We start from the raw sequence: 27,530 nt of genomic DNA, 5'->3' as shown, positions 1-27,530 counted from the left end.
GGTATTTTTGTTTGTTTGCTTGAGTACCTGTTTTTGGGCATATACTTAGAAGTGGATTTGTTGTGTTATAAGATAATTCCATGTTTAGCTTTTTGAGGAATCATCACGCTGATTTCTAAAGTGGCCGTGTATCATTTTATATTCCCACGGGCAATGTATGAAGGCTCTAATTTTTCTGCATCACCACAGCACCTATTTTGCTTTTTTTTTTTTTTTTAAATTATGACTATCCAAGTGGATATGAAGTGGTTTCTTATTGTGGTTTTGATTTATATTTCTCTAATCACTAATTATATTGGATATCTTTTCATGTGCTTACTGGTCTTTTTTATATTTGGAGAAACAACAATTCAGATGTTTTGTCCATTTTAAAATTTGGTTGTTCACCTTTTCGTTAAGTTGTAGGAGTTCTTCATGTTTTGAATTGTTAGACCCTTATAAAATACATGATTTGTAAATATTTTCTCTGATTTTTGTGAGTTGTCTTTTCACTTTCTTTTTTCTTTGAGATGGCATCTCTCTCACTCTGTCACCCAGGCTGGAGTGCAGTGGCATAATCTCGGCTCACTGCAGCCACCACCTCCTGGGTTCAAGTGCTTCTCCTGCCTCATCCTCCTGAGTAGCTAGGATTACAGGTGCACACCACCACGCCCAGCTAATTTTTGTATTTTTAGTAGAGATGGGGTTTTGCCATATTGGACAGGCTGATCTCTAACTCCTGACCTCAAGTGATCCATCTGCCTCAGCTTCCCAAGGTGTTGGGATTACAGGCGTGAGCCACTGCACCGGCCAAGAATTTTTTTAAAAAGTAGTTTCATTCAGCCCACCTTATTTATTTCTCTGCAGAGCACCTGTGTGCAGGGCAAAACTTTACAACTCTACTTAGTAGCCCTGTGAAAGCTGCTGAAAGGATGAGCAGATTGAGGCCTGAACTTTGTCTTGGATTTAGCAGCCTGTAGGTCATAATGGATTTTGTCAAGAGTGGTAGGGCAGAATTTGGACCAGTGTGTGTTAAGGACCTAGAATAAGTGAAGAAATGGGAGGGGGAGTCTAGACAAGTTTAGTTTGGTTGCAGCAAGTAAAGGCGGATTGTTTGACAGAGGGACATGTGGGATTGATGGAGTTTTTCCTTTTGTTTGTCTTTCCTTTTTATGTTTTTGTATTTATTTATTTATTTCTTGAGATGGAGTTTTGCTCTTGTTGCCCAGGTTGGAGTGCAATGGTGTGTTCTTGACTCACCACAACCTCTGCCTGCCAGGTTCAAGTGATTCTCCTGCCTCAGCCCCCTGAGTATCTGGGATTGCAGGCATGCACCACCACACCTGGCTAATTTTTTGTATTTTTAGTAGAGATGGGTTATCTCCATGTTGCTCAGGCTGGCCTGGAACTCTTGGCCTCAGGTGATCTGCCTCCTTTGGCCTCCCAAAGTGCTGGGATTACAGGGGTGAGCCACCACACCCAGCCATGTTTTAGTATTTTTAAATGGGATGCATTAGAAAACATTGCATGTTTAAGGGGAAGATTTAGTTCACTGGGAAAGGTATTTGAAAAGTTACAATAAGGTGTGGAAGTAGATGGAATCCTGACTAAGGTCTAGAATCAGGTGCAGGTATGTTATAGTATCTATTTTAAAAAAAACAAAAAAAAATAGAATTTCACTCTTCTTGCCCAGGCTGGAGTGCAGTGGTGCAATCTTGGCTCACTGCAACCTCTAACTTCTGGGTTCAGGTGATTCTCCTGCCTCTGCCTCTCATGTAGCTGGGATTGCACCATCAAACCCAGCTAATTTTTGTATTTTTAGTAGTGATGAGGTTTCACCATGTTGGCCAGGATGGTCTTGAACTCCTAACCTCAGATGGTCTACCTGCCTCGGCCTCCCCAAAGTACAGAGATTACAGGCGTGAGCCACCACACTCAGTCTGTATTTTTTTTTGACGTTGCTGAAGTAGAATGTGTGTATGGGGAGGGGAGGTGATAGGATATTTTAGCATTTGAAGAGAATGGGAATGTTCAGATAGTGCGTGTATAGAATGGGAAATAAACACTGGAGGACCTGGGAGTGCGGTGCTTATTGATGAATCCCTGGGTTTATCCAGGATTGGGGTTTTGTCAGATTGGTGTGAAGAAAATTTTAGAGTTAAGGATATAAGCACGAGTTGTTGAAATAAGGATACATAATGAAATCTAAGCTGGTTAAAGAAGTGAAGAAGGGGCCAGGCACGGTGGCTCATGGCTGTAATCCCAGCACTTTGAGAGGCCGAGGTGGGTGGATTGCTTGAGGTCAGGAGTTCGAGATTAGCCTGGCCAACATGGTGAAACCCTGTCTCAACTAAAAATACAAAAATTTGCCAGGCATGGAGGCAGGGGCCTGTGATTTCAGCTACTTGGGAGGCTGAGGTGGGAGAATTGCTTGAACCCAGGAGGCAGAGGTTGCGGTGAGACAAGATTGTGTCACTGCACTCCAGCCTGGGCAACAAAGTGCGACTCTGTATCAAAAAAAAAAAAAAAAAGGAAGAGAATACTTAGATGGAAGAGAATACTTAGACTGGGAAAAGGTAGAGAGAGTCACTGGAATTAAAGTTAACTAGAAAACTCATAAACTTTAGAATGGTGTTGAAAAAGTGTAAGGTGAACTGAAAAAGGCTGATGGAATTTTAGAGCCAAGAAGGCCTTAAGTGGTAGTTTCTACCTTGGTAGGAATAGCTTCAGTGGTTATGTTGCAGGTGGAACCCAGATTAAAGTTGGGTTGAAAAGTAAGTGAAGGCAAGGAAGGTGAATTTTTCAACAGGTTTGTCTGTGAAGAGTGTAGACAATTAGATTGATAGGGGGAGAAAGGCAGTTAGAGTTTTTTTTTTTTTGAGACAGAGTCTTGCCCTGTTGCTAGGCTGTAGTACGGTGGTGTGATCTCGGCTCACTGCAACCTTCACCTCCTGGGTTCAAGTGATTCACCTGCTGCAGCCTCCTGAGTAGCTGGGACTACAGGTGCATGCCACCATGCCCAGCTAATTTTTTTTTTTTTTTAATTTTAGTAGAGATGTGGTTTCATCATGTTGGTCAGGATGGTCTTGATATCCTGACCCCGTGATTTGCACGTGCATGCTTCAGCTTCCCAAAGTGCTGTGATTACAGGCATGAGCCACTGTGTCCAGCCATTTTTTTTTTTTAAGGTAAGACTTTTGAGAGTGCTCATATGTTGATGATAAGCAGTAGTAAAATGGGAAATTTTGCAACATTCAAAAGAGAGACAAGGCATACCTTGGAAAATGTGGGGAATAGACAGATCCAGATGATTTCTATGGATAGGAGGTTTATTCTATTATGCAAAGATGATGGGAAGAAAGGCTGTGTGAGCAGGTGCAGGTGAATTTGTGGATATATTAGAAGGAAAATGGCAGGCAGTGGTGGAGTATTGAAGAGCTTAAACATTAGACAGAACTGGGCCTGAGTTCTGGCTCTACCTTTTACAAGCTGTACAACCCTAAGTCAGTTATAAAACGTTAGTTATCAATCTGTAAAATTATAACTAATAAGATTGTATTGAATATGAAATGACATGATAAATATATGTAAACTGCTTGGATCAGTTGCCCACTAGCTCTTGTTAGGAGCTAAAATGTTAGCTCTTGCTGAGGGTGCTGTCAAATGGCTTCTATTTCTCATGAAGCAAAAATTTATAAGGTCATCCACTGGTGGTGGCAGAAGGAAGAGGGTGCAGAAAGTGTTACACGTGTTTTGGAAAGGAAAGAAACTTGGTGAGGGAAATGTGGGCAGCATTGGAGGCTCACTTGAAGGCAGAGTAAAGGAGCATTGGGGCTTGGAGGTGAGGAGGTACTTTCACCAGCATTTCTCTGAAGACGATTTTGCACATGAAGCAAAGGTTAAAATCCGATCTATTGCCCTCCTGAGTTACTGGCTTTGTTTGCTACTTCTGGCTAATTTGATTGCAGATCTGAGAATAGAGAATATTTGAGGTTCCTTGGAAGGGAAATAAGCAACTCTGAAGTCAAATCTTTATTATGTTTGCTAAAAATGTTATTAAAAAACAAAATTTATGCCCGGGTACTGTGGCTCATGCCTGTAATCCCAACACTTTGGGAGACTGAGGTGAGTGGATCACTTGAGTCCATGAGTGGGAGACCAGCTTGGGCAATATTTTGGGGAGTTGTAGAGAATGGGACAAGAAAAATACAAAAATTAGCTAGGCATGGTGGAGTAACCCTGTGGTCCCAGCTACTCGGGGATTTGAGGTAGGAGGATTGCTTGAGCCCAGATTGTGCCACTGCACTCCAGCCTGAGTGACAGAGTGAGACTGTGTCTCAAAAAAAAAAAAATTATAATCTTTTTTTGGGCTATAATACATTTAATGGTTTTAAATATGAATGCAGAGTAAGAGGGAGTCCAGTCCATAAGATGATCCTTGCTTGTAATTCTAACTCCAAGTTTCGGGGTTCCCAAGACCACTCTGTTTTGTTTTTTTTTTTTGTTTTGAAACAGGGTCTCTCTCTGTCACCCAAGCAAGAGTGCAGTGGCATGATCATGGCTCACTGTAGCCCTGAACTCCTCTCTTACAGGTTCAGGCAATTCTCCTACCTCAGCCACCTGAGTAGCTGGGTCTCTGAGCACATACCACCTCGCCTGCCTAATTTTGTATTTTTGTATGTTTTTATAAATGCGGGAGTTTCACCGTATTGCCAGGCTGGTCTCAAACTCCTGAGCTGAATTGATCTGCCTGCCTGGGCCTCCCAGAGTGCTGGGATTACGGGTTTGAGCAACTATGCCCGGCCAATACCATTCTTAGGTTGGATGATTCTCCGGGAGCAGAACTCACTGAAAGTTCTCATAGACACATTTAGAATTTATTGCGGTTTAAGGATTCAGATTAAAATCAGCCAAGGGTAGAGGCACATAGTTCAGGAAAGTTCCAAATGTTAGAGCTTCTGATTGTCCTCTCCCTGTAGAGTTGTGAAAAATGATACTTTCCTGGTGGTAATGATATACGACAATACTCGTGGATTATTGCCAGCCAGGGAAGCTCACTCCATTTTTTATGTCCAAAGTTTGTACTGGGGTTGCATGTGGCTGACCTTAGTCTCCAGCCCCTCTGGAGGTCAAGCTGATCCATGTGACTCAAAACCCCCACCCTAAGCCACGTTGTTGGACTCTACTGTGGCCTAAAGCCCCCAGATCCCAGATGAAGAAGGATACTATATTTTCCTCTCGCTTTTTTTTTTTTTGAGAGACAGTCTTGCTTTGTTGCCCACTCTGGAGTGCAGTGGTGCGATCTAAGCTCACTGAAACCTCAGCCTCTTGAGTAGCTGGGATTACAGGTGTCCACCACCATGCCCGGCTAATTTTTGTATTTTTAGTAGAGGCAGGTTTCAGCATGTTGCCCAGGCTGGTCTCAAAATTCTGACCTTAAGCAATCCGCCTGCCTTGGCCTCCCAAAGTGCTGGGATTACAGGTGTGAGCCACTGCTCCTGGCCAGGACCCTCTTAATAGGTATGACATTTCAAGAGTTTAGAGATTACTTTCCAGAAGCCACAGGTAAAAGCCAGACCTCTCCTTGGGCAAAATAAAATGTTTTACAATTTTACAATAGTTAAATATATTTTATCAGTCTACATTGCTGTTTAGTTGACAGACTTCTAATTTAAAAATTGATGACAATCCAGATGTGGTCATTCATGCCTCTAATCCCATCATTTTGGGAGACTGAGGTGGGAGGATTGCTTGAGTCCAGGAATTTGAGAGCAGCCTGGGCAGTATAATGAGACCTCTGTCTCTATAAAAGCGTAAAAGTAGAAAATTAGCTAAATGGGGTGGCATGCACCTGTGCTCCCAGCCATTTGGGAGGCTGAACCCATGAGGTTGAGGTTGCAGTGAGCTGTGATCATGCCAGTGCACTCCAGCCTGGGTGATAGAGTGAGACCCTGTCTCGAAAAAGAAACAAATCACCCATAAATGGGTAATTAAGAATTGGTTATTGTAGACACTTAATACTTAGAGAGCTAAGCTAGTTTTACCAAGAAGTTATGTTAATTTAATATTTCAGTATTACAAAACTGATGCATACTCATTTATAATTTTGACAGGGAATGGTTCTGTTTTGTTTTATTAAATTTGAACTTAAAGTTCTCTGTGAGAAGAGATTTATATAATAAATTCCCTGGGCCTCTCAAATTAATATTTTAGCCATTGACTCATACATAGAGCAGTGTTTTTAATGTAATGATACACAGAAGGCCCAGTGTTATTCATAGTTTCATCCTTTCTCTTAGTTCTTCATTAAAGCATGTTTAAATCCAGGTAGGAGGCATTACAGGGGATAACCTTGAATATATTTTTGAAGGGTAAATCATTTTCAAGTGGCATCAACTGTTAGTGTGGAGAACAACTGCTCTGTGACAATGACACTATTTTTGCTACTTTAGAGAATAAGTACATTCCTACTTCATTGACTTTAGTGCAAATCTCATTTCCTGGTTTATATCCATTACAGATTAGATATGACCCTGAGAGTAAAATCCCTTAATAAACCTAGGTAAAAGCAATTTGAAGTAATATGATGCTTACTCCAGTGACACCACTAGGTGTGGTGTTTGCATCAAGTCATTTTGGGGTACTTTATGGAAATGCTTCCTAGTAGGGAATTCCCTGACTTCACATTTTACAGAGATGACTCTCTCTTTTTCTCTCTAATGCCTACAAGAACTGGACAGCAAGGCTGCATTTAGTTAGGAGATACTATCCCCAGCACATGGTGGATTGTTAATGTGAGGTCTGAGGATTCCAGTCATTTGAAACAAATGGCCTCCTAGATTTATGGCATTTTTCTGTATATTGAGAATAGGTAACTAAAATAAGTGGTAACTATATTTGCATGTGATTTTGTATGTTATAGTTAACATTTAAATTCTCTTAAATGTACTAAATTTTTTTTAGTTGCCACATCAAGCCTCTTTATTCTCTAAGGCGCAGAGTGGCTTTCCACCTCAATTTTTGCTTTAATGTATGAACCCTAATGGGACCATAGTTCAACTAAAAGCACCTAACTCATGATTGATATTTGCTTCATGTTTGAAAAACAAATGTTTTAACCCACTGTCTTCACTAATATTGTAACTACTGTCTTACAGATTGACTTGATGCAAAACATCACAAAGGCTCCATATTATACAGTATGCGATTTTTGAGGTATGAGCTTTAGAAACTTACCTCTCATGTGGCATGTACATCAGGCTTTAACTTCAGTTTGATCATTTTGGGGAGATTTATGCATTTCTTTTTTTTTTCTCCATGATATTTTTAGAATATTAAAGGGGCTGTAGAGGTATTTTTGGATCCTTACTAGGATTCTTAGACTTAACAGATTTTCCTTTTTCACTAAATTGAGACACTAATTCTGGCAGATGATATCTCTTTCAGCTCTTCTAACTAGCCTAACATTTATGCCTGCTTCTTGGAGTTCAAATCTGCAATTTCTGTTTTGTGGTTTTGATTGCCTCATTTTAAGTGCTAATTTCCGTTCTTTAACAGTTTTCTGTTTATTGGACTGGGATGATCTTGTTGGTGCTAACAGCCTGACATTGACATTTTTGAAACTGAAGCAGTTAAGATTCTATAAAAATAGAAATTTCATGTAAATGCTAAACCATTTAGTGCCTTTAGGTTCAGAATGCTTACAACCTGAGTTCTGGTTGGAGATGTTTTGATAAATTTGTATTGAAATAAATTAGCAACTGGGGAGTTTTTAGGCATTTCTAAGACAGTGGCTCTATTACAGTGAGTTTTTTTGTTATATTTCTGAAAACCCAAAATTTTTTTGGAAAAAAAATCTGTGTTCATGATTTATGGGATTTAAAAACTTTATTTCTAACTAATGGGGAAACTGCTCTTGATTTTTACAGTTTAGTTTGAAATGTGATGCTTCCTAGTTGAAAACAGATTCGTTGGTAGCAACAGATTAGCTGATTTCTTCAGTGAAGCATTTAACTTGCTCTTTATTGACTGTAAAAACTTGTTTTAATTATATTCATATACTCATGAACTGTTTGTACATTGTCTTTTAGACTGGAGACTTTGAGCTTATTTTGTATTATGGTCATAATAACTTTTAACATACCCTGCACACTAAGTGTTTCTTTACAATTGGTTATCTTATTTAAGCTTCACAACAACCTTGCATGTCAGATAGGTATTATCCTCATTTTATGTAAGAGACAACCAAGGCTTGGAGATCAAGTAATTTGTGCAAAGACACACATACTTTTTCAGTGTTGGCACTGGGATTTGAGCCCAGATCTTTTTTTGACTTGTATTCTCTGCTGCCTTATGTTACTACTGTGTCATCAGAAAATGATACAAATATTTAACTCTTAATAGTGAAGGTAGTATAGGAGATATGTAAACATGATGAAAACAGGAAGTGAAGGTATTTTTAAATATTGGCAGACTTCAGTTATCTTTGTGTTTCAGAATTAGTCATGTGCTTATTTTATTCCCTCATCTACTAACAGCTTACTGTGGTATTCATATAGACAAGTTCATACCCTGTCAGAAAAGGTTATAAGCTCGCTTATGTTTCAGTCCCCTTTCAGAAAGAAAGTAATAGTACGCTCTGATTTATATAGCTGCATGTTAAATGTGCTGTTTTTAGATACATTAGGAACGTCTTTTCTTTTTGTTTTTTGAAGTGGAGTTTTGCTCTTGTTGCCCAGGCTGGAGTGCAATGGCAGGATCTTGGCTCACCACAATCTCTGCCTCCCAGGTTCAAGTGATTTTCTTGCCTCAGCCTCCTGAGTAGCTGGGATTACAGGCATGCACCACCATGCCCAGCTAATTTTTTTTGTATTGTTAGTAGAGATGGGGTTTCTCCAGGTTGGTCAGGCTGGTTTCAAACTCCTAACCTCAGGTGAGCTGTCTGCCTCAGTCTCCCAAAGTGTTGGGATTACAGGTTTGGGCCACCATGCCTGGTCAGGAATGTCTTTTCATTAGTTTAAAAAAGTTATGCTCCGTTAATATTTTAGTGCTTATAGACTTAGTATACTCAGAAAATATTCTTGTACATTTTTCTTGAAATTCCATAGATTTTATTTTCCCTTAGATGAGAAGTACTTAGTTTTATCTATGAACAAGTGGACTCTGAATATTAGAAGATGCTTCATTATGAAGTCTTAGTCATTTTAGTATGCTAGGGTTTTTTTTTTTTTTTTTTTTTTTTTTTTTTGAGATGGAGTTTTGCTCTTGTTACCCAGGCTGGAGTGCAATGGCGCAATCTCGGCTCACCTCAACCTTCACCTCCTGGATTCAGGCAATTCTCCTGCCTCAGCCTCCTGAGTAGCTGGGATTATAGGCACGCGCCACCATGCCCAGCTAATTTTTTGTATTTTTAGTAGAGACGGGGTTTCACCATGTTGACTAGGATGGTCTCGATCTCTTGACCTCATGATCCACCTGCCTCGGCCTCCCAGAGTGCTGGGATTACAGGCTTGAGCCACTGTGTCCGGCCTCTAGTATGCTAGGTTATGAATTTCATGAAGTTTGAGATTGAGATCCTTTAGAAGTAATGACTTGGCTGGGTGCAGTGGCTCACGCCTGTAATCCCAGCACTTTGGGAGGCCAAGGCGTACGGATCACATGAGGTCAGGAGTTCAAGACCAGCCTGGCCAACATGGGGAAACCCTGTCTCTATTTAAAAAAAAAAAAAGTAATGACTTGTACCAGTTAGATATTCAAGTTTCATTGGACCTATTCTCTTCATTCAATATTAACAGTGATTACAGTAAGTACAGATCAAGGTATCCAACTAATTTAGCCCATGCAAAATTTTATATTTAGTATTTTTGGGAGCAAGGAAAGATATACACTCTAAACGAAATTATATAGTATACAAACACTGCTATCACTTTTACACATAGAGGGATGGGCAAAGGGTAGAGGAATAGGTTAGTTTCTGGCCTTGCCAGTGTCCTGAACTTTTCTAAAAGATTATGGGTTCAGAAAGCATTTTTAGTAAATATCATAGAAGTTTTTTTTCCCCTCAGAAAGTTGTTCCTCTTAGGAGAAAATCAGTAGAAGAACTTAATTGGACTTTTCATATGCTACAACAGAGTATTTTGTGTTTTCTTCTTGATAATTTATCATTGATGGCTGGAAGAATAAGACTCATGAGAAGTCTTTTTTTTTTTTTTTTTTTTCCTGAGACAGAGTCTTGCTCTGTCACCCAGGCTGGAATGCAGTGGCACGATCTTGGCTCATTGCACCCTCTGCCTCCTGGGTTCAAGCAGTTCTCCTGCCTTAGCTTCCCAAGAAGTTGGGATTACAGGTGCCTGCCACCACACCTGGCTAATTTTTTTGCATTTTTAATAGAGACGGTTTCACCATGTTGGCCAGACTGGTCTTGATCTCCTGACCTCGTGATCTGCCTGCCTCAGCCTTCCAAAGTGCTTGGATTATAGGTGTCAACCGCCGTGCTGGGCAAGAAGTCTTTTAACTCAGCTCTGTTTTACTTATGAGGCAGTTGAAACATAGAGCTGATACTTAGATAAGGACATGCCTTTACCCTTGGCTGTACTCCACTTGTTTGCTTATATAAGTCGCAGGTATTATTCTAAATAATACCTAAATTTTAAATAGATTATGAACCACAACTTTCCATTATAGATTTTGGATGTTTGATACCTTACTGGTATGAGAAATTTTTTTTATTTTCTTAAAATGTCTTCTTTTTTACTTTTTAAAATTTTGATTGCTACTCTTTACAGTTAAGGCAGTGTATTAACGGCCATCAGTGAGGCCTTCAATACTACAGTACCTAAATGTCATCAGTACTTAGAAAATCTGACTTGGTAAGACATTGCCCCTCTCTGACACGCTGCCAGTGTTTTTTATTTTTATGACAGGAAAGACTGAAATTTTTTGACTAATTAACCCTCTCAAGGTGGGAGAATTCAGAAAGAATTATTCTTACTATCCAGTCATGTGAGGAGAACTCTGTACCAGAGTGACCGATTGTCTCGTTTTGCCTAGGATAGGAGACTTTCAGTGCCTAAAACCAGCAAAGTCACCCTAATCCCAGTAGTTATTTATATTTCTGAACGAATCTTTAGAACGGTAGAAGAGACTAAAAAGTTGGCATTTCATCCATTGAGAATCTCTTCCCAGTGAAAGACCTCTTATTAGACAGCTGAGTGCTTACATATAATGTATAGTATGTATTATACTAAATATAACATGGGAGAAGAGAGAGGCTTGTATAAAGAAAGATTTGTGTTATTTGGAGTTCTAATCTTACACTTTTCTCTTTTTATAGAACTGATAGTGCATCAGCCGACCCAGATAATTTAAAATATTCTTCATCCAGAGATAGAGGTGGTTCTTCCTCTTATGGACTGCAACCTTCAAATTCAGCTGTGGTGTCTCGGCAAAGGCACGATGATACCAGAGTCCACGCTGACATACAGAATGACGAAAAGGGTATATATATTTTCTTATTGCTACAAGCATTTTTTTTTTTTTAACCTATGTATCCTACCCTTCTGCCTTCCTACACCTCAACTGTATCACTTTCTTCTAATATGTTTAAAATATAATAACAAATGCAATGTTATTTCTGAAAACTTCATAGGAAGTTTGTTTTATTATTTTTAAAATTTGAATTTTTTCCCCCATACATAATTCATAAATGCAGCTTTCTTACAAAAGAGATATACAATACCGTTTTTGTTTTCAAAATATTCAGCTAAGGTTGACGTTCCTCCTGGCTACTGTCTCTCCTCTAAACTTCAAGGAAGTTTTTAAACAAGGTGCAAAATTTGATTTAATTCAGTTTTCATTTTTCTGCTTACTCTCCAATGAAGGGATCAAGATGAAATTAATTTAACTTCTAAGGTATGTTAAAAAGAAATAGAAATTATTTCAAGGCATACAGCACAGGAAAAAGGTAGGAGAAGCAAAGACTGGTTGAACTGCAGATTGGGTGATTAGATCCTGAGCTATCAGGAATTGACTAAATGAAACCAAGGGCCATATTTAAATAACATAAACATTGCTATTTGTAGGTGGCTACAGCGTCAATGGAGGATCTGGGGAAAATACTTATGGTCGGAAGTCGTTGGGGCAAGAGCTGAGGGTTAACAATGTGACCAGCCCTGAGTTCACCAGTGTTCAGCATGGCAGTCGTGCTTTAGCCACCAAAGACATGAGGAAATCACAGGGTAAGGCTGGGAAAATGGGGACCAATCACATAACACCTTCCAAAGACTTGTATGTCCTCTTACCCTGGATTCTTCTTACTCATGACTTTGGACAGGCATGAGTTGATTAGTTTACTGTGCAAGTCAACTACTGTGCAGTTTGATTATTCTACTGTATAGGTAAAAATTGTTTGTATTCTTTTCCTGTGAACTATTACTTTCCCATTAGAAAGCTTATAATACATTTTGAAAGAGTTATCTTAAAACAGAAGACTGGATAAGATTTTACAGAAAGGGTTTGCCCAGTTATCATGGATGCTGATTGTATAGTGTATGTGGACTCTTAACTACAGCAAGTCTTGGGCCTGTAGAGGATATGGATATATATAGAGAGTTGGTACTTTCTGTCTTTTTTTTCTTTTTCTCTTTTAAGTTCAAGGTACATTTGCAGGATGTACAGGTTTGTTACATAGGTAAATGTGTGCCATGGTGGTTTGCTGCACAGATCATCCCAACACCTAGGTATTAAACCCAGCATCCATTAAGCTATTCTTCCTGATGCTTTCCCTCCCCCTGGCCCCCAGAGTGGGCGCTTTTCTGTTTGTTTGTTTTGAGATGGAATGTTACTCTGTCACCCAAGCTGCAGTGCAGTGGTGCAATCTCAGCTCACTGCAACCTCCTTCTCTGGGTTCAAGTGATTCTCCTGCCTCAGTGTCCCAAGTAGCTAGGACTACAGGCATATGCCACCACACCTGGCTAATTTTTTATTTTTAATAGAGATGGGGTTTCACCATGTTGGCCAGGCTGGTCTTTTTTTTTTTTTTTTTTTTTTTGGGACAGAGTTTCACTCATTACCCAGGCTGGAGTGCAATGGCGCGATCTCGGCTCACTGCAACCTCTGCCTCCTGGGTTCAAGCAGTTCTCCTGCCTCAGCCTCCCGAGTAGCTGGGACTACAGGTGCGCATCACCGTGCCCAGCTACAGACTGGTCTTGAACTCCTGACCTCAGGTGATCTGCCCACCTTGGCCTCCCAAAGTGCTGACAGAGTCTCTTGCCCAGGCTGGAGTGCAGTGGTACAGTCTCTGCTCACTGCAACCTCCGCCTCCCAGGTTCAAGTGATTCTTAAGCCTCAGCCTCTAATTTTTGCGTTTTTAGTGGAGATGGGGTTGTACCCTGTTGGCCAGGCTGGTCATGAACTCCTGACTTCAAGTGATCTGTCGGCCTCTATTAGGATTATAGGATATGCCACTGGGCCCGGCCTAGATGGGCACTTTTCTAAAGTTAAATAAACTGATACCATTTCTGCCTTATAACATAGCCTCACTGTATAGGTGAGTCCCTTGAAAGTTCAGAGGATTAGAGGTAATGACAATTTTTGTCCTTAAGGAGAAAATTTATCAGTAAAGCTGTTTATGAAATTCACATTTCTGACTTATGGACTTTGTCAGATGTAATTACTTTTTGGATATTTAGTTTTTGACCAGTTTTTTTTTTTTTTTTTTACTTTATATGTGCCCTGTGTATCTTGGTGAAAATCTTTGTGCCTGTAGCTTTTATTGTTGGTATGTAACTTTTAAAAAAACTGATTTCTTTTTATAAGTTTTCACAAGTGGAATGATTAATTCAAAGGCTATACTATTTCTTAATGGAGTGTTTAAAACTTTAGACCTAGAATATTATAGAAGTTAAACAGTGACTGTAAAGCTATTTTAGTACAATTCCTTTTCTCCAAAGGCTCAGGGTCATGTAGTTTACTAGTGACAGAGTTGTAAATAGAGCCTAATTTCTCAGCTGGTCACTTGATGACATTTTTGGTATCAATCCTTATTGAAATACTCTGTGGGTTAGGGATTTGTAAAAGTCCTGTTCCCTCATTGTTGTTTCTTTTTCTTTTTTCTTTATTCTTTTTCTTTTTTTTTTTTTTTTAACTTTTAAGTTCAGGGCTACCAGGACAGGTTTGTTACACAGGTACACTTGTGTCATGAGAGTTTGTGGTAGAGATTATTTCATCACCCAGGTATTAAGTCTAGCACCCATTGGTTGTTTTTATCCCCTTCACCCTTCAGGATGCCCCAGTATGTGTTGTTCCTCTTGTAGTTTTTTTTTTTTTCGAGATGGATTCTGGTCCTGTTGTCCAGGCTGGAGTGCAGTGGTGAGATCTCAGCTCACTGCAACCTCCACTCCCGGGTTCAAGTGATTCTCCTGCCTCAGCTCCCGAGTAGCTGGGATTACAGGAGTGTGCCACAACGCCTTTAGTAGAGACGGGGTTTCACCATGTTGTTCAGGCTGGTCTCGAGCTCCTGACCTCATGATCTTCCCGCCTTGGTTTCCCAAAGTGTTGGGTTTATAGGCATGAGCCCGGTAGCGGGCCTTGTAGTTTATTACAATTTTTTTCTCATACCTTAGAAATGAAACCGTCAGACTCTTTGTGATTTGTTGTTTATGTACGTATTGGCTAATTATGGTAAATAGCACAGTTGAAAACATTTTGTAAAAATTTAGTTCATTTTTTTTTTGAGACTGAGTCTTGCTCTGTTACCCAGGCTAGCATGCGGTAGTGTGATTTCACTGCAACCTTTGCTTCCCAGGCTAAAGCAGTCCTCCCACCTCAGCCTACCAGGTAGCTGGCATTATAGGCATACAGGCATGTGCCACTATGCCTAGCTAATTTTTGTATTTTTTGTAGAGATGGGGTTTTACCATGTGCCCACACTGGTCTTGAACTTCTAGGCTCAAGTTATCTGCCTGCCTTGGCCTCCCAAAATGCTGGAATTACAGGCAAGAGCCACCTCGCCCAGCAAAAATTTAATTTTTAAAGGCATCTTTAATATACTGATAGTATTCACTATGTTTGCTTGTTTTTGTGATTAAAAAATAAAGGGGAGAAAAGTTGTGGTTTGCAACTTTTCTAGTGCAGGCATTACTTTGCATGTGGTAGATGATAATTAGACATTTGTTGAACTAAATATGTGATTATGGCTCCCTAAAACTTCATCCCGGGGAAATGATGGTAATGTGAATAAGAGGCTTTCCTCCAGTGGGATACCTAGATGATAAGCAGAAGCTTATATACTGTTTTTACCTGACTGAGACTTTATCTGTATCCCGTGGAAGTCATTTAATTTACCTATACCCAGGATCTTTACCTGGATGTTGAAAACAATTTGGAATGGACTCGAAGAAAGTTGTTCTTAAGCCTGCCTTTTTTCTCACTCAGCCAGTCTTCTGGAATGAGCTGTTCCGTTGGCCTTGGGCGATTCATTTCTCATTTCCTTCAGTGAATATTTTTTTGAGGGTCTGTTATGTGCCATGCACTCTGCTGGGACCTAGTATATAGAGATGAACAAAAGAGTGATAGGACCTATATTCCCTGAGCTTTTATTGACTAGTGAACTGTGACTTTGAAATTGTATTTGTGAGAGAGAGTCCTGCTTTGTCACCCAGGCTGGAGTGCAGTGAGTGGGGTGATCTCAGCTCACTGTAGCCTCTACCTCATGGGCTCAAGTGATTCTCCTGCATCAGTCTTCTGAGTAGCTGGGACTATAGGTGCTCACCACCTCACCTGGCTAATTTGTGTATTTTTTTGTATGTCTGTGGAGATAGGGTTTGGCCATGTTGCCCAGGCTGGTCTCGGACTCCTGAACTCAGGTGATCTACCCTCCTCCCAAAGTGCTGGGATTACTAGTGTGAGCCCACCATGCCCTGCCTGATGTAATTTTAAAAATTTAAAATCTATGCTTGTTTATACTCAGTGGACAACAAAATGTTTATTCACAGAGCGATCAATGTCTTACTCTGATGAGTCTCGACTGTCGAATCTTCTTCGGAGGATCACCCGGGAAGACGACAGAGACCGAAGACTGGCTACTGTAAAGCAGTTGAAAGAATTTATTCAGCAACCGGAAAATAAGCTGGTAAGTATAGTATATTTGGAAATATGAAGATTTTTGTGTTTCCATAATAAAGTAGGTAGTGCTACCTCAAATAGTTTAAGAAGGGGGAAAACCTGTATTATAACAATCTAGAATTTGATGCTAATACATAATTTTTTTTTTTTAAGACAAGGTTTTGCCCTGTCACCCAGGCTGGAGTGCAGTGGCACAATTATAGCTCACTGCAGTCTCAAACTCCTGGATTCGAACTGTTCTCCCACTGTAGCCTCCTCAGTAGCTGGGACTTCAGGCATGCACCACTGTGCCTGGCTGAGATGGAAGAATCCCTTGAGCCCAGGAGTTTAGTGTTGCAGTGTGTTATGATCACACTTCTGCATGTCAGCCTGGGCAACCGAGGAGTCCTTGTCTCTTAAAACAACAACAGAAACACAACAAAGTGTAGCAAGGGTTACAGTTTTTTCTTCACTTTCTATACTTCAATGAAGAACTTGATATGGGCCAGGTACGGTGGCTCATGCATTTAATCCCAGAACTTTGGGAGGCCAAGGTGGGTGGATCACGAGGTCAGGGGTTTGACACCAGCCTGTCCAACATGGCGAAACCTAGTCTCTACTAAAAATACAAAATTAGCTGGATGTGGTGGCACATGCCTGTAATCCCAGCTATTTGGGAGGTTGAGGCAGGTGAATTGCTTGAACCTGGAAGGTGAAGTTTGCAGTGAGCTGAGATCATGCCGTTTGCATTTCAATCTGGACAAAAAGAGTGAAACTCCATCTAAGAAACAAACAAACAAACAAAAAAAGCACTTGATATGGAGTAGGAGAAAATTAATGAAAATGGTCTAGTGAGGCAGATAATATTTGGATTAAAGCAAGTTTCTCCTTCTTCCAAATTTTATTATGAGAAGTTTCAAATATATAGCAAGTTGAAAGAATTCGACATTGAATCTGTTATACCCATCATCTAATTTTTGTCATTAACATTTTACCCTAAATAACTGCTTTGTCACATATCTCTCCATGTATCCCTCCATCATCAATCCGTTTTTCAAATGTATTTCAGAGTAAAGAAAACAAGGTTTTTGAGTTTATTTTTTGGTTGATGATTATGACTCAGTGTTTCCAATGGGTGAATTTCTTTCACAGTCTGAAAGGAAACATGGCATTCCTGATATATGCTCATGGGGACTGGGAATAATAAGGAAACTCAAGTGCTGTTGAATTAAAATTTGGAAGGACAACAAGTTAAAAAGTACATAATGCTATTCTTAAAAGTATAGGAATTTGAAGTGTTTATAAATGTGTTTTCTTTTAAAGGTACTAGTTAAACAATTGGATAATATCTTGGCTGCTGTACATGATGTGCTCAATGAAAGGTAAGTAATAATGGTTCAGTTTAAATGACTATTTTTAGAAATTACTTAAAAATACACAAGAAGACAAACTCATTGGCTTTATGGACATCTATTGAGATTTCAGTAGGTCCTCTTGTCATTTTGGTCTGCATTATATATGTTAATTACCATTCGGTACAAATGGAATGCATTTGTAAAGGAATACTTTGTGTGCGTGTGTATGTATGTATGTATTTGTTTATTTTTCTAGTCGGAGTCTGACTCTGTTGACCAGGTTGGAGTACAGTGGCGTGATCTCAGCTTACCACAACCTCTGCCTTCTGGGTTCAGGCAATTCTTCTGCCTCACCTCAGCCTCCCGAGTAGCTGGGACTACAGGTGCACGCCACCACTCCTGGCTAATTTTTGATAGGGTTTCACCGTGTTGGCCAGGCTGGTCTTGAACTCCTGACTTAGGTGATCCACCCACCTCAGCCTCCCAAAATGCTGGGATTACAAGGGTGAGCCACCATGCCCGGCAGGAATACTTTATATGTTTAATTTGCTAGTCTCAAGGATAACTGAGCACTTACTTGTGGAATGGCATAAATTTTTGTTGCAGGCATGAATGAATACAATTAGTTTTTGTAAACCAGAGAATTTGAAATTGCTTAGAGAATAGAGGTGAAAAGGAGCATCCTTCTTTGGGTAAGAGTGGATTCGAACCATCTATTCTCTGGTTACTGGAGTCTCCAAAGTCATTTTTTCTTAAGGTGATTCCCAAAGAATTGCAGTGTTGGCAAGCATCTCAGCTTGTCATAAACCTCAGTGATTTTTGATGACTTTATTTTATAGAGTTACTTATTAAAGTTATACGTAAATCATTCCTATTATCCTTTTAAGTTTCTGTATTTGCCTAGTACCATTTTTTATTTTATAGTCATTACATATTAAATATTACATAGAATGTAGTTATGTATAGTGTGTTTTATCCAATTATTTGTTGCTGCCCTTTTCTGAGAGTTGTTTAATATAGTTTGAGATGGAATTTAGCATTTGGGGGCCTTCCCTCACTGTAAATAATTGATTTTGTAAAAAGAAAGTCTAATGTCAGACAGATACTTTTTGGCAATGCAGGCTAGACAGAATATAATATTTAGAATGGAGAAAATTTCAACCTCTTACATAGTTTGAATAGAAATTTTAAAAACCATTTAAGACATTATTTATTTATTTATATATTTTTAAAGATGGGGTTTCACCATGATGGCCAGGCTGGTCTTGAACTCCTGACTTAGGTGATCCACCCACCTCAGCCTCCCAAAGTGTTAGGATTACAGGTGTGAGCCACCACGCCTGGCCGTAAGACATTCTTTTATAAGATGTCTCACTCATGTCCTCATAGAAAACTTAAGTCTTTTGTGTTTGTTTTTTGTTTGCATTAAAATAAACAGTAGCAAATTGCTTCAGGAGTTGAGACAGGAGGGAGCTTGCTGTCTTGGCCTTCTTTGTGCTTCTTTGAGCTATGAGGCTGAGAAGATCTTCAAGTGGATTTTTAGCAAATTTAGCTCATCTGCAAAAGATGAAGTTAAACTCCTCTACTTATGTGCCACCTACAAAGCACTAGAGACTGTAGGAGAAAAGAAAGCCTTTTCATCTGTAATGCAGGTAAGAATGAAGGGCAAAAATTCATGATGTACTTGGGAAGAAAATTGTCCCATAACATATGTCCTTGGAGGGGAGCTTGAAGAAGGGAAACATAGAATTGGGATTACCTACTGATAGGAAATATGTTTTAGAAATTCATCTTTCTCATTTTGAGTAAAGGATATACCTTGAAGTTAGATTTGAAATGTTAGTTTTGAGATTTTTTTCCTGTTTTGTTTTTAGAAATGTTTTCTTGAGGTTGTCCAGGACCAGAATGATTTGCAAATTTGGAAATAGCAACTCCACTAGGAATGCTGGGTAGAAGAATGCTTCACATTTGTTGAGGGAGATGAACTAAATATCACAATTCCTTTTTGAGCCTTTTGGTTTGATAATGTGCCCCAAATTCTTATTCCAAATAGTATAAGATAATTATATGTAAATGAATACTAGCTTTCCTTAGTTTTATTTCACATTTGTGTATCTGAATATATTAAAAAAATCATTCTTTTTTTTTTTTGATATGGAGTCTCACTCTGTCATCCAGGCTGGAGGACAGTGGCATGATCTCAGCTCACTGCAACCTCTGCCTTCCCGGTTCAAGCGATTCTCCTGCCTCAGCCTCCTGAGTAGCTGGGATTACAGGTGCCCACCACCACGGCTGCCTAATTTTTGTATTTTTACTAGAGGCAGGGTTTCACCATGTTGGCCAGGATAGTCTCAAACTCCTGACCTCAAATGATCCATCCACCTCAGCCTCACAAAGTGCTGCAATTACAGGCATGAGCCACTGCACCCAGCCTAAAATGATGGCTTTCTGATTCTAGCATTTCTTTTATAAGATTGCTATGTAAAGCAGAACTTTTCCTTTTTTAGGGAAAAGTGTTTTTTAACAGCTGCAAAATATTCTATCAATGGAGTGCCATATAATTATTTATTATTTTATTTTATTTTTGCCATATATGTATTTTAAAAATTTATGTCTAATGGTAACATGAGCCTGCATGTTATTCATGTGTGGTGCCATACTTACCTTTTTTAATTCTAATTTGAAGCAAGTGCTAATATACTAGAGCATAAATTATGTAAAATTTGCTGTATATTTTAGTTTGGAAAGTAATTGTTGCATTTCAAGTTTCCCAAGTCTATTTTACTTTTTTACTTGAAATTTCATCACAGGTAGAGTCTTAAAGAGAGCATTTGACATAATGTAAACAGATGTTATTAAGGACTAATGTTAACTGATTTCCAGGACTAATATTAACAAACATTAAAGAAGAGAAAACAGAATTTGATTTTAGCCTAACATCTTAGTGGAGTGAAATATTTTCAATTTACTTTTTATATGTATGTATTTATTTATTTTTGAGATGGAGTCTCGCTCTGTTGTCCAGGCTGGAGTGCAGTGGCATGATCTCAGCTTACTGCAACCTCTGCCTCCTGGATTCAAGCGATTCTCATGCCTCAGCCTCCCAAGTAGCTGTGATTACAAGTAAATTTTTTTTGAACTAAAACTATAGATTCTGTTTTCCTTGGTCATATACTCAGTTGTTCACATAATCACTTCGTAAAAAATGAATCTGATTTGTTTGTTTTCTCCCTATTTTGTTGAATATTCACGGTTTGTAACTTTTATTTTTAAGCTTGTAATGACCAGCCTGCAGTCTATTCTTGAAAATGTGGATACACCAGAATTGCTTTGCAAATGTGTTAAGTGCATTCTTTTGGTGGCTCGATGTTACCCTCATATTTTCAGCACTAATTTTAGGGTGAGTTCCTCCCTTGTTCAGATCATGGGATAAGGGGGATGATTGTGTGTGTGAGAAACTGGGGAATCAGATGGAAAACAATGCCTTTACTCCTTTGAATATAATCAGTGTTATTTGAGGGTCCAGGGTTGAATGCTGCATTTTTATTAAAAAATGTCATCTGCATTTTTCTTTCTGACATTTATACTTAAAATATTTAACAAAAATAAACTATTTCATTGTCAGAAATGTATTTCTTTTATTTTCCTGCCCCCTCTCCCCTTTCCAAGTTTCTAGAATGTCAAGTAAGTAGAACAAATATGCTCCAAGATCTTTTACTGTGAAATGGTCCACAGGTGAATGGCAGTAATACCTTAAAATGATTGGTCCCCTCTCTCTTTGTTTCCATCAAGGATACAGTTGATATATTAGTTGGATGGCATATAGATCATACTCAGAAACCTTCACTCACACAGCAGGTGTCTGGTAAGTCTTGCAGCATATTCCAGTCATTTAAATACTGTCGAAGAGGAGCATTGTTCCCCCAGTGATATCAATACCATTTCTTTAATGATCCAAGAAAATTTTGCTTCAGAGAAATGTTTTATTGTAAATGAACATTATTTTTTAGCTAAATGTATCTTGTTTTTTGAGATGGAGTCTTGTTCTGCTGCCAGGTTAGTGTGCAGTGGTGCTGTCTCGGCTCACTGTAACCTCTGCCTTCTGGGTTCAAGTGATTCTCCTGCCTCAGCCTCCCGAGTACCTGGGACTACAGGCATGTGCCACCATGCTCAGCCCATTTTTGTATTTTTAGTAGAGACGGGATTTCACCGTGTTGGCCAGGATGGTCTCAATCTCTTGACCTTGTCATCCAACTGCCTCAGCCCCCCATAGTGCTGGGATTGCAGGCATGAAACACCGCGCCCAGCCCTAAATATATTTTTTCAGAGGAAATTAGTAGTAGATGGAGAGAGTAAGTACAGATAGAAGTTACCCAAGTTATTTGTAGTTTGTACTGGTAGGAAAATACATGGTAAGAGTATATGGTAGCGGCAATACCCTGAAGTGGACAATGGAAGATCCTAGTTATTTTACTTTTTGTTGTTTCTCTGGCTACTTTTTTTTTTTTTTAAGTGAAATACAGGATTAATTTGGAGAATTGTCACAAATGAGAAATGATGTTTTTTCCATTTTTTTTGGAGTTAAGTGAATGACTAGCATGTGTCATTTGCACATTTCAGCTTGTTTCAAGTGTCGTTTCTCATAACTTACTTGGTGTGATAAACTTTTGAAAATAGGGTATTCAGGTGATAGTGATCTGTTTCATTTTCACTGAGGAGATGAGTATACACCTTTCATGGTTAGATGTGGACCTGGGATTAGCGAGGCCAATGGTAGATTGTGGCATTTTAGTCTTTTTTTTGTTTTTCTGGTTTGTTTTGAGACTGGGTCTCACTCTGTCACCAGGCTAGAGTGCAGTGGCGTGATCTTGGCTCACTACAACCTCAGCTTTCTGGGTTCAAGTGATTCTCCCGCCTCAGCCTCCGGAGTAGCTGGGATTACAGGCGTGTACCACCACACCCAGCTAATTTTTGTATTTTTAGTAGAGATGGGGTTTCGCCATGTTGGCTAGTATGGTCTCCATCTCTTGACCTCGTGATCCGCCTGCCTTGACCTCTCAAAGTGCTGGGATTACGGGCATGAGCCACCGTGCCTGGCCCAGCGTTTTAGTCTTAAGTCATGTGTAGTGACAATATAGTTAAGAAATTTACTGAAGAAGTAAGGAAATAATGTTTACAAGTTAATTTTTGCAGCATTAGAGAGGTATTGGTTAATCATGATCAGCATGTTTAACAGTCTTAATTTTATGATATAGGATGTGTTTTAGGATATGCTGCTTGAAAACCAGGTACCTCTTAAAACAAGGCTCTGATATTTTTTTAATTTGAATGTTTTTCCCCCATCCTTTTTCATAATTTCTTACATGATTCCAAGGGTGGTTGCAGAGTTTGGAGCCATTTTGGGTAGCTGACCTTGCATTTTCTACCACTCTTCTTGGTCAGTTTCTAGAAGACATGGAAGCATATGCTGAGGTGAGTATACAGAAAGCTGTTTCTTAAAATTTCTGTTAAGAAAAAATAAAAATCTTAAATTGTGCTAGATTTAAGATAGTTCCAACCTTCTGACATTTAAGCAGATATTACAAGCTCATTGCAATATTTTAAACATGTTTTTTTCAGATGTTTTTAAGTAACTGTGAGAATTAACTGGAAAGACTAAAAGAAACATTGCAAGCTTCGTATTTCACAAAGCTTACATACTCTTGGTAGCTGGTATTTTTCTAAAGACATTTTCTACTGTTTATTTTATTTTTTGTTCCCAGAAGAGTATTAAAGCAAATTGATGTTCACACACACACACACACACACACACACACAGAGAGAGAGAGAGAGAGAGAGAGAGAGAGAGAGAGAGAGAGAGAGAGAGAGAAAGTACCAAAAGCCGCTAAAGACTTTGCTCTTACATACGTACAGGAAATCTTGAATCAGACTTTGGAGGACAAGCCTTGGCTTCAGCCTGCTTTTGCAGCTTTCCCAATATAGCATAGGAGCTTTAAGAGTGCTGCTGAAACCCTTGTTACTGGTACTTGGCTTTTCTGGCCCCACAGTTGTGGCTTAACTGTGCCATCTCTTATCTGAATCTCTGTGTTTCTCCCCTATTCAGATCAACCAATCAAGACTCCCATAAAGATTTAGTCTCATCTTGTTTTTTTCATCTTTGCTACTTAGAGTCAACAGGAATTCAGTACCTTTATCTGTACTGATACGTTTACTCTTTCCTAGAAAAGCCAGGAAATGTTTTGCTTCTGCATTTATTTCTTTGCCTCCACACCTAGAACGTCTTTTTTCATAGCTTACCTTTAAAGCTGATCTACCTTTCAGAAGCCACACGTTCTGGTTTGCAGAGATGCTTCCCCGTGTTATCCTTAAGATCTCATTCTCTTTTATTTTGGTGCTTAATGTTAGGTAGATACATATATTGATTCTAGTATCCCATTTTTTGCGACTCTTGTCCTTTTTGTATATCATACTTCCTCAATTACAAATCTGTAGGCCAGGTCTTAGGACCTCCCTTTGCTCTACATGTGCATGTGCATGTGCTTGGTTTGGAGGACTTACTATTGAGCTGAGTGGCTCAAGGAATACCTAGAATGAGATTTTTAGCAGAAAACGAATTGAGGAATGGCAAAAGGTCTGGCTCCATTTATACCTATATATAACTAGAGCATATGTACTAGAATTTATTTTTCCCCAACAGCTTTCTGAGTTGGTATGTGAGATTATTTCCGTAATCTGTTGTCTATTGGGTTTAATGTTGGTTTTTTGAAATAATTAGGTAAAACCCATTTTTATATATTTAGAGCCATGGATATTTTCATGGACCACACAATTCCTCTTTCTAAAAATCTATTCTAAAATGAATTGATTTAATAATTTGAGAGTTTTTGTTTTTTTTTTTAAAACAATGCACTACTTAAGATTGCTGTGAATTCACATCTAGGACCTCAGCCATGTAGCCTCTGGGGAATCAGTGGATGAAGACGTCCCTCCTCCATCAGTGTCATTACCAAAACTGGCTGCACTTCTCCGGGTATTTAGTACTGTGGTGAGGAGCATTGGGGAACGCTTCAGCCCAATTCGGGGTCCTCCAATTACTGAGGCGTATGTAACAGATGTAAGTGCTTTTAGGTGTTTCAAGTGTCATTCAAAGATAAAATTGTTTTACATTGTAAACGCTTCTCTTTACCTAGTAAACTGTTACTAATCCTTCATTTGTTTAGCATGTGTCTATGTATGTATATATGTATATACCATCTGATTGCTTTCTTAAATAGCCAGAAAAGGAATCCTATTATATCTCATCCTCCTTTCATCCAACTCCCCTACTCCACCATGACAAAAGACCACTCTGAATTTTTAAATCTTATTCTTTTGTTTTAAAATAATATTTATTATAATTTAGCTTTTAAATTGTTGGGTTTCCTTTTAGTTTTTCAACATACTACGAATAGCACACTATAGGAAAAGCCTCAGAAAGTAATCTCTGAGCATAAGATGGAACTCCTATGAAAACTTGTATATCTGTATTCTTTGATAGCCTGGTATCAAAGAATATAAACAAATTAAAAACAAAGTAGTTAGATTGCCACACTTCAGCAGCCTCAAACATTAGCTGCATGGTAGCACATCCAGTGAGGATTCGGTGGAAAAGACAGGAGAAACAAATCCCAGGCATTGTGCTCTGCTTTGAATAAGGAGAGAGAAGCATGTGTGTTGCAGTCATAAAAAATTTAATCTAACTGATTAAACTTTTACTGTTAGGAATAAAACTTGCTTTTAGGAGCATATACTTTTCCTAAACATACTGCTAGATAAAATAGGATATTGAGTATATAGATATATAAAATGTTTAGTAAGTTGTATATTCGAGCAGAAATGTCAGATCTTAAAGATAAATGAAACCAGTATATTGGTATTTTAAACGAATATGGTTTCAAAATGGTTTAATATCTTTGCTTCATTTTTAATATCTAAAGGTGTTTGAAGACTGCAGAGTTGAAATAAAAAGCCATTAACTTAGATGTAAAATAAAAGGGACGTAATTTATAGGATAGGTGTATATGAGGATCTTTTAGCCCTTTGAGAATGGTAGAATGGTGGGGTTTTTGTTTTTGTTTTTGTTTTTATTTTTTTTGGAGCTAGGGCCTTACTCTACCAGCCTGGAGTATAGTGGTGCAATGATAGCTCGTTGTAATCTTGAACTCCTGGGCCCAAGTGAGCCTCCCACCTCACTCAGCCCTTCGACTGCCACCATATCCAGCTTTTATTTCTTTCTTTTTAAAGTGGAGTGATATAATCACAACTCAATGCATCCTCTGCCTCCTGTGCTCAAGTGATGATACTCCCACCCCAGCCTCTCAAGTAGTTGGGACTACAGGTGCATGCCACCATGCCCAACTAAGTTAAAAAAATTTTGGTAGCGATGAGGTGGTTATGTTGACTTGGTTGGTCTCAAACTCTTAGACTCAAGCGAAACTCCCAGCTAATCCTCTCAAGGTGCTAGGATGATAGACAAGAGTCACTGTGCCCAGCCTCAAAGGATGCTTTTAATGAAAACTGTGGGTAGACGAAATAAAATCCTGTATGTATTGGTTGTTAAATACTGTAGAGATATTTTTTAGCATTTATTTGCTCTGTGTTTTTCCCCTATTTTATTAGAAATATAGTACACAATTATTGCCCATTATAGTTTAGTGGGGGATTTTGTTTGTGTGTGTATTGGAAATAATACAATTTTTGAAGATATTATGTGGTAAGCATGACAATACTTATCTTTCAAAAGAGACCATCAGCAGATAGAAACTTTAATAAGATTAAGGTGACTTATATGTACAGTTTTAAAGATTGATTTCCAAAAGCCCAAGAGCCAGCTTGTAGTATGTGTGGGCAGGCTATTCCCTTGTTGTCAATACCATTACTGTCATGTCGTATTTCATGATAAAGATTCTGAGCTTCAGCCATTTAGTGACATTGGGGGAAATGAAGTGGGTACATGGGAAATAGAGGATGGCAGATTCCGTTTCCTGTCGTAATAGCACTTTAGGATTTTTTAGTCAAGATAATGTTTATATACTGTACTAAAGCTATCGTTATTATTCAACTACTGAGAACTAGAATATTAAGAGACTGCTGGCAAGGCAAGTAGTTAATTTTCAATTGAAATTGCATTAAATAGAAAGTATTTTCTTGCTTTGTAGAAACGTGAATTTTTTAAAAAAGCTGCTTGTTTTCCCCATTTACAGGTTCTGTACAGAGTAATGAGATGTGTGACGGCTGCAAACCAGGTGTTTTTTTCTGAGGCTGTGTTGACAGCTGCTAATGAGTGTGTTGGTGTTTTGCTCGGCAGCTTGGATCCTAGCATGACTATACATTGTGACATGGTCATTACATATGGATTAGACCAACTGGAGAATTGCCAGACTTGTGGTACCGATTATATCATCTCAGTCTTGAATTTACTCACACTGGTATGTGAATTATTCCTTTTTAATGTGTTGGTTTATCCAGACCCTTAAATTGATGTGGAAGAAATTAAGGGCTTTGGCTGGGTATGATAGCTCACGCTTATAATCCCAGCACTTTGGGAGACCAAAGCAGAAGGATTGTTAGCATCCAGGAATTCTGGCACAGCCTGGATAACATAATGAGACTCCATCTCTACAAAAAAACATAAAAAATTAGCTAGGGTGTAGTGGCATGCACTTACAGTGTTAGCTCTGCCTGGGAGGTTGAGGCGGGAGGATTCATTAAGCCCAAGAACTTGAGGCTGAAGTGAGCTCCAATTGTGCCACTGCACTCAGCCAAGATGACAAAAAAGGCCCTGTTTCCAAAAAAGAAAAAAATTAAGGTCTTTGTTTTATTATATTATTTTTTAGTGTACATTCATCATTCTTATAATCCTGCATGCTTTCATTTTGGTGTCTACTTTTATTTATTTTTTGAGGCACAGTCTCACTCTGTCACCCAGGCTAGAGTGCAATGGTGGTCTCAGCTCATTGCAACCTGTGCCTCCCAGGTTCAAGCAATTCTTGCCCCTTGGCCTCCCGAGTAGCTGGGATTACAGGCTCATGCCACCACACCTGATTAAGTTTTGTA

General features: G+C 38.9%; 1 protein-coding gene across 3 annotated transcripts in view; it reads left to right on the top strand.

The window, feature by feature from the left end:
- Nucleotides 1-27,530, top strand: part of SMG1 (SMG1 nonsense mediated mRNA decay associated PI3K related kinase) — a 113,712-nt gene that overhangs the window by 17,447 nt on the left and 68,735 nt on the right. For 2 of the 3 annotated variants that reach the window (XM_078344780.1, XM_002755938.7), the window contains exons 2-11: nt 11,312-11,475; nt 12,060-12,215; nt 15,972-16,108; nt 17,404-17,462; nt 18,874-19,087; nt 20,710-20,835; nt 21,228-21,300; nt 22,810-22,907; nt 24,376-24,549; nt 26,678-26,902. In XM_078344780.1, coding sequence (XP_078200906.1) covers nt 11,312-11,475; nt 12,060-12,215; nt 15,972-16,108; nt 17,404-17,462; nt 18,874-19,087; nt 20,710-20,835; nt 21,228-21,300; nt 22,810-22,907; nt 24,376-24,549; nt 26,678-26,902 — 1,426 coding nt within the window. Of the gene's footprint in view, nt 1-7,136; nt 7,195-11,311; nt 11,476-12,059; nt 12,216-15,971; nt 16,109-17,403; nt 17,463-18,873; nt 19,088-20,709; nt 20,836-21,227; nt 21,301-22,809; nt 22,908-24,375; nt 24,550-26,677; nt 26,903-27,530 lie in introns of all 3 variants that reach the window. The other variant, XM_078344781.1, reaches the window with a different exon arrangement.

The sequence above is a fragment of the Callithrix jacchus genome, chromosome 12 (genome assembly GCF_049354715.1).
Source record: "Callithrix jacchus isolate 240 chromosome 12, calJac240_pri, whole genome shotgun sequence".
Lineage (NCBI taxonomy): Eukaryota > Metazoa > Chordata > Mammalia > Primates > Cebidae > Callithrix > Callithrix jacchus.
This window is presented reverse-complemented; position numbering and strand designations above follow the sequence as displayed.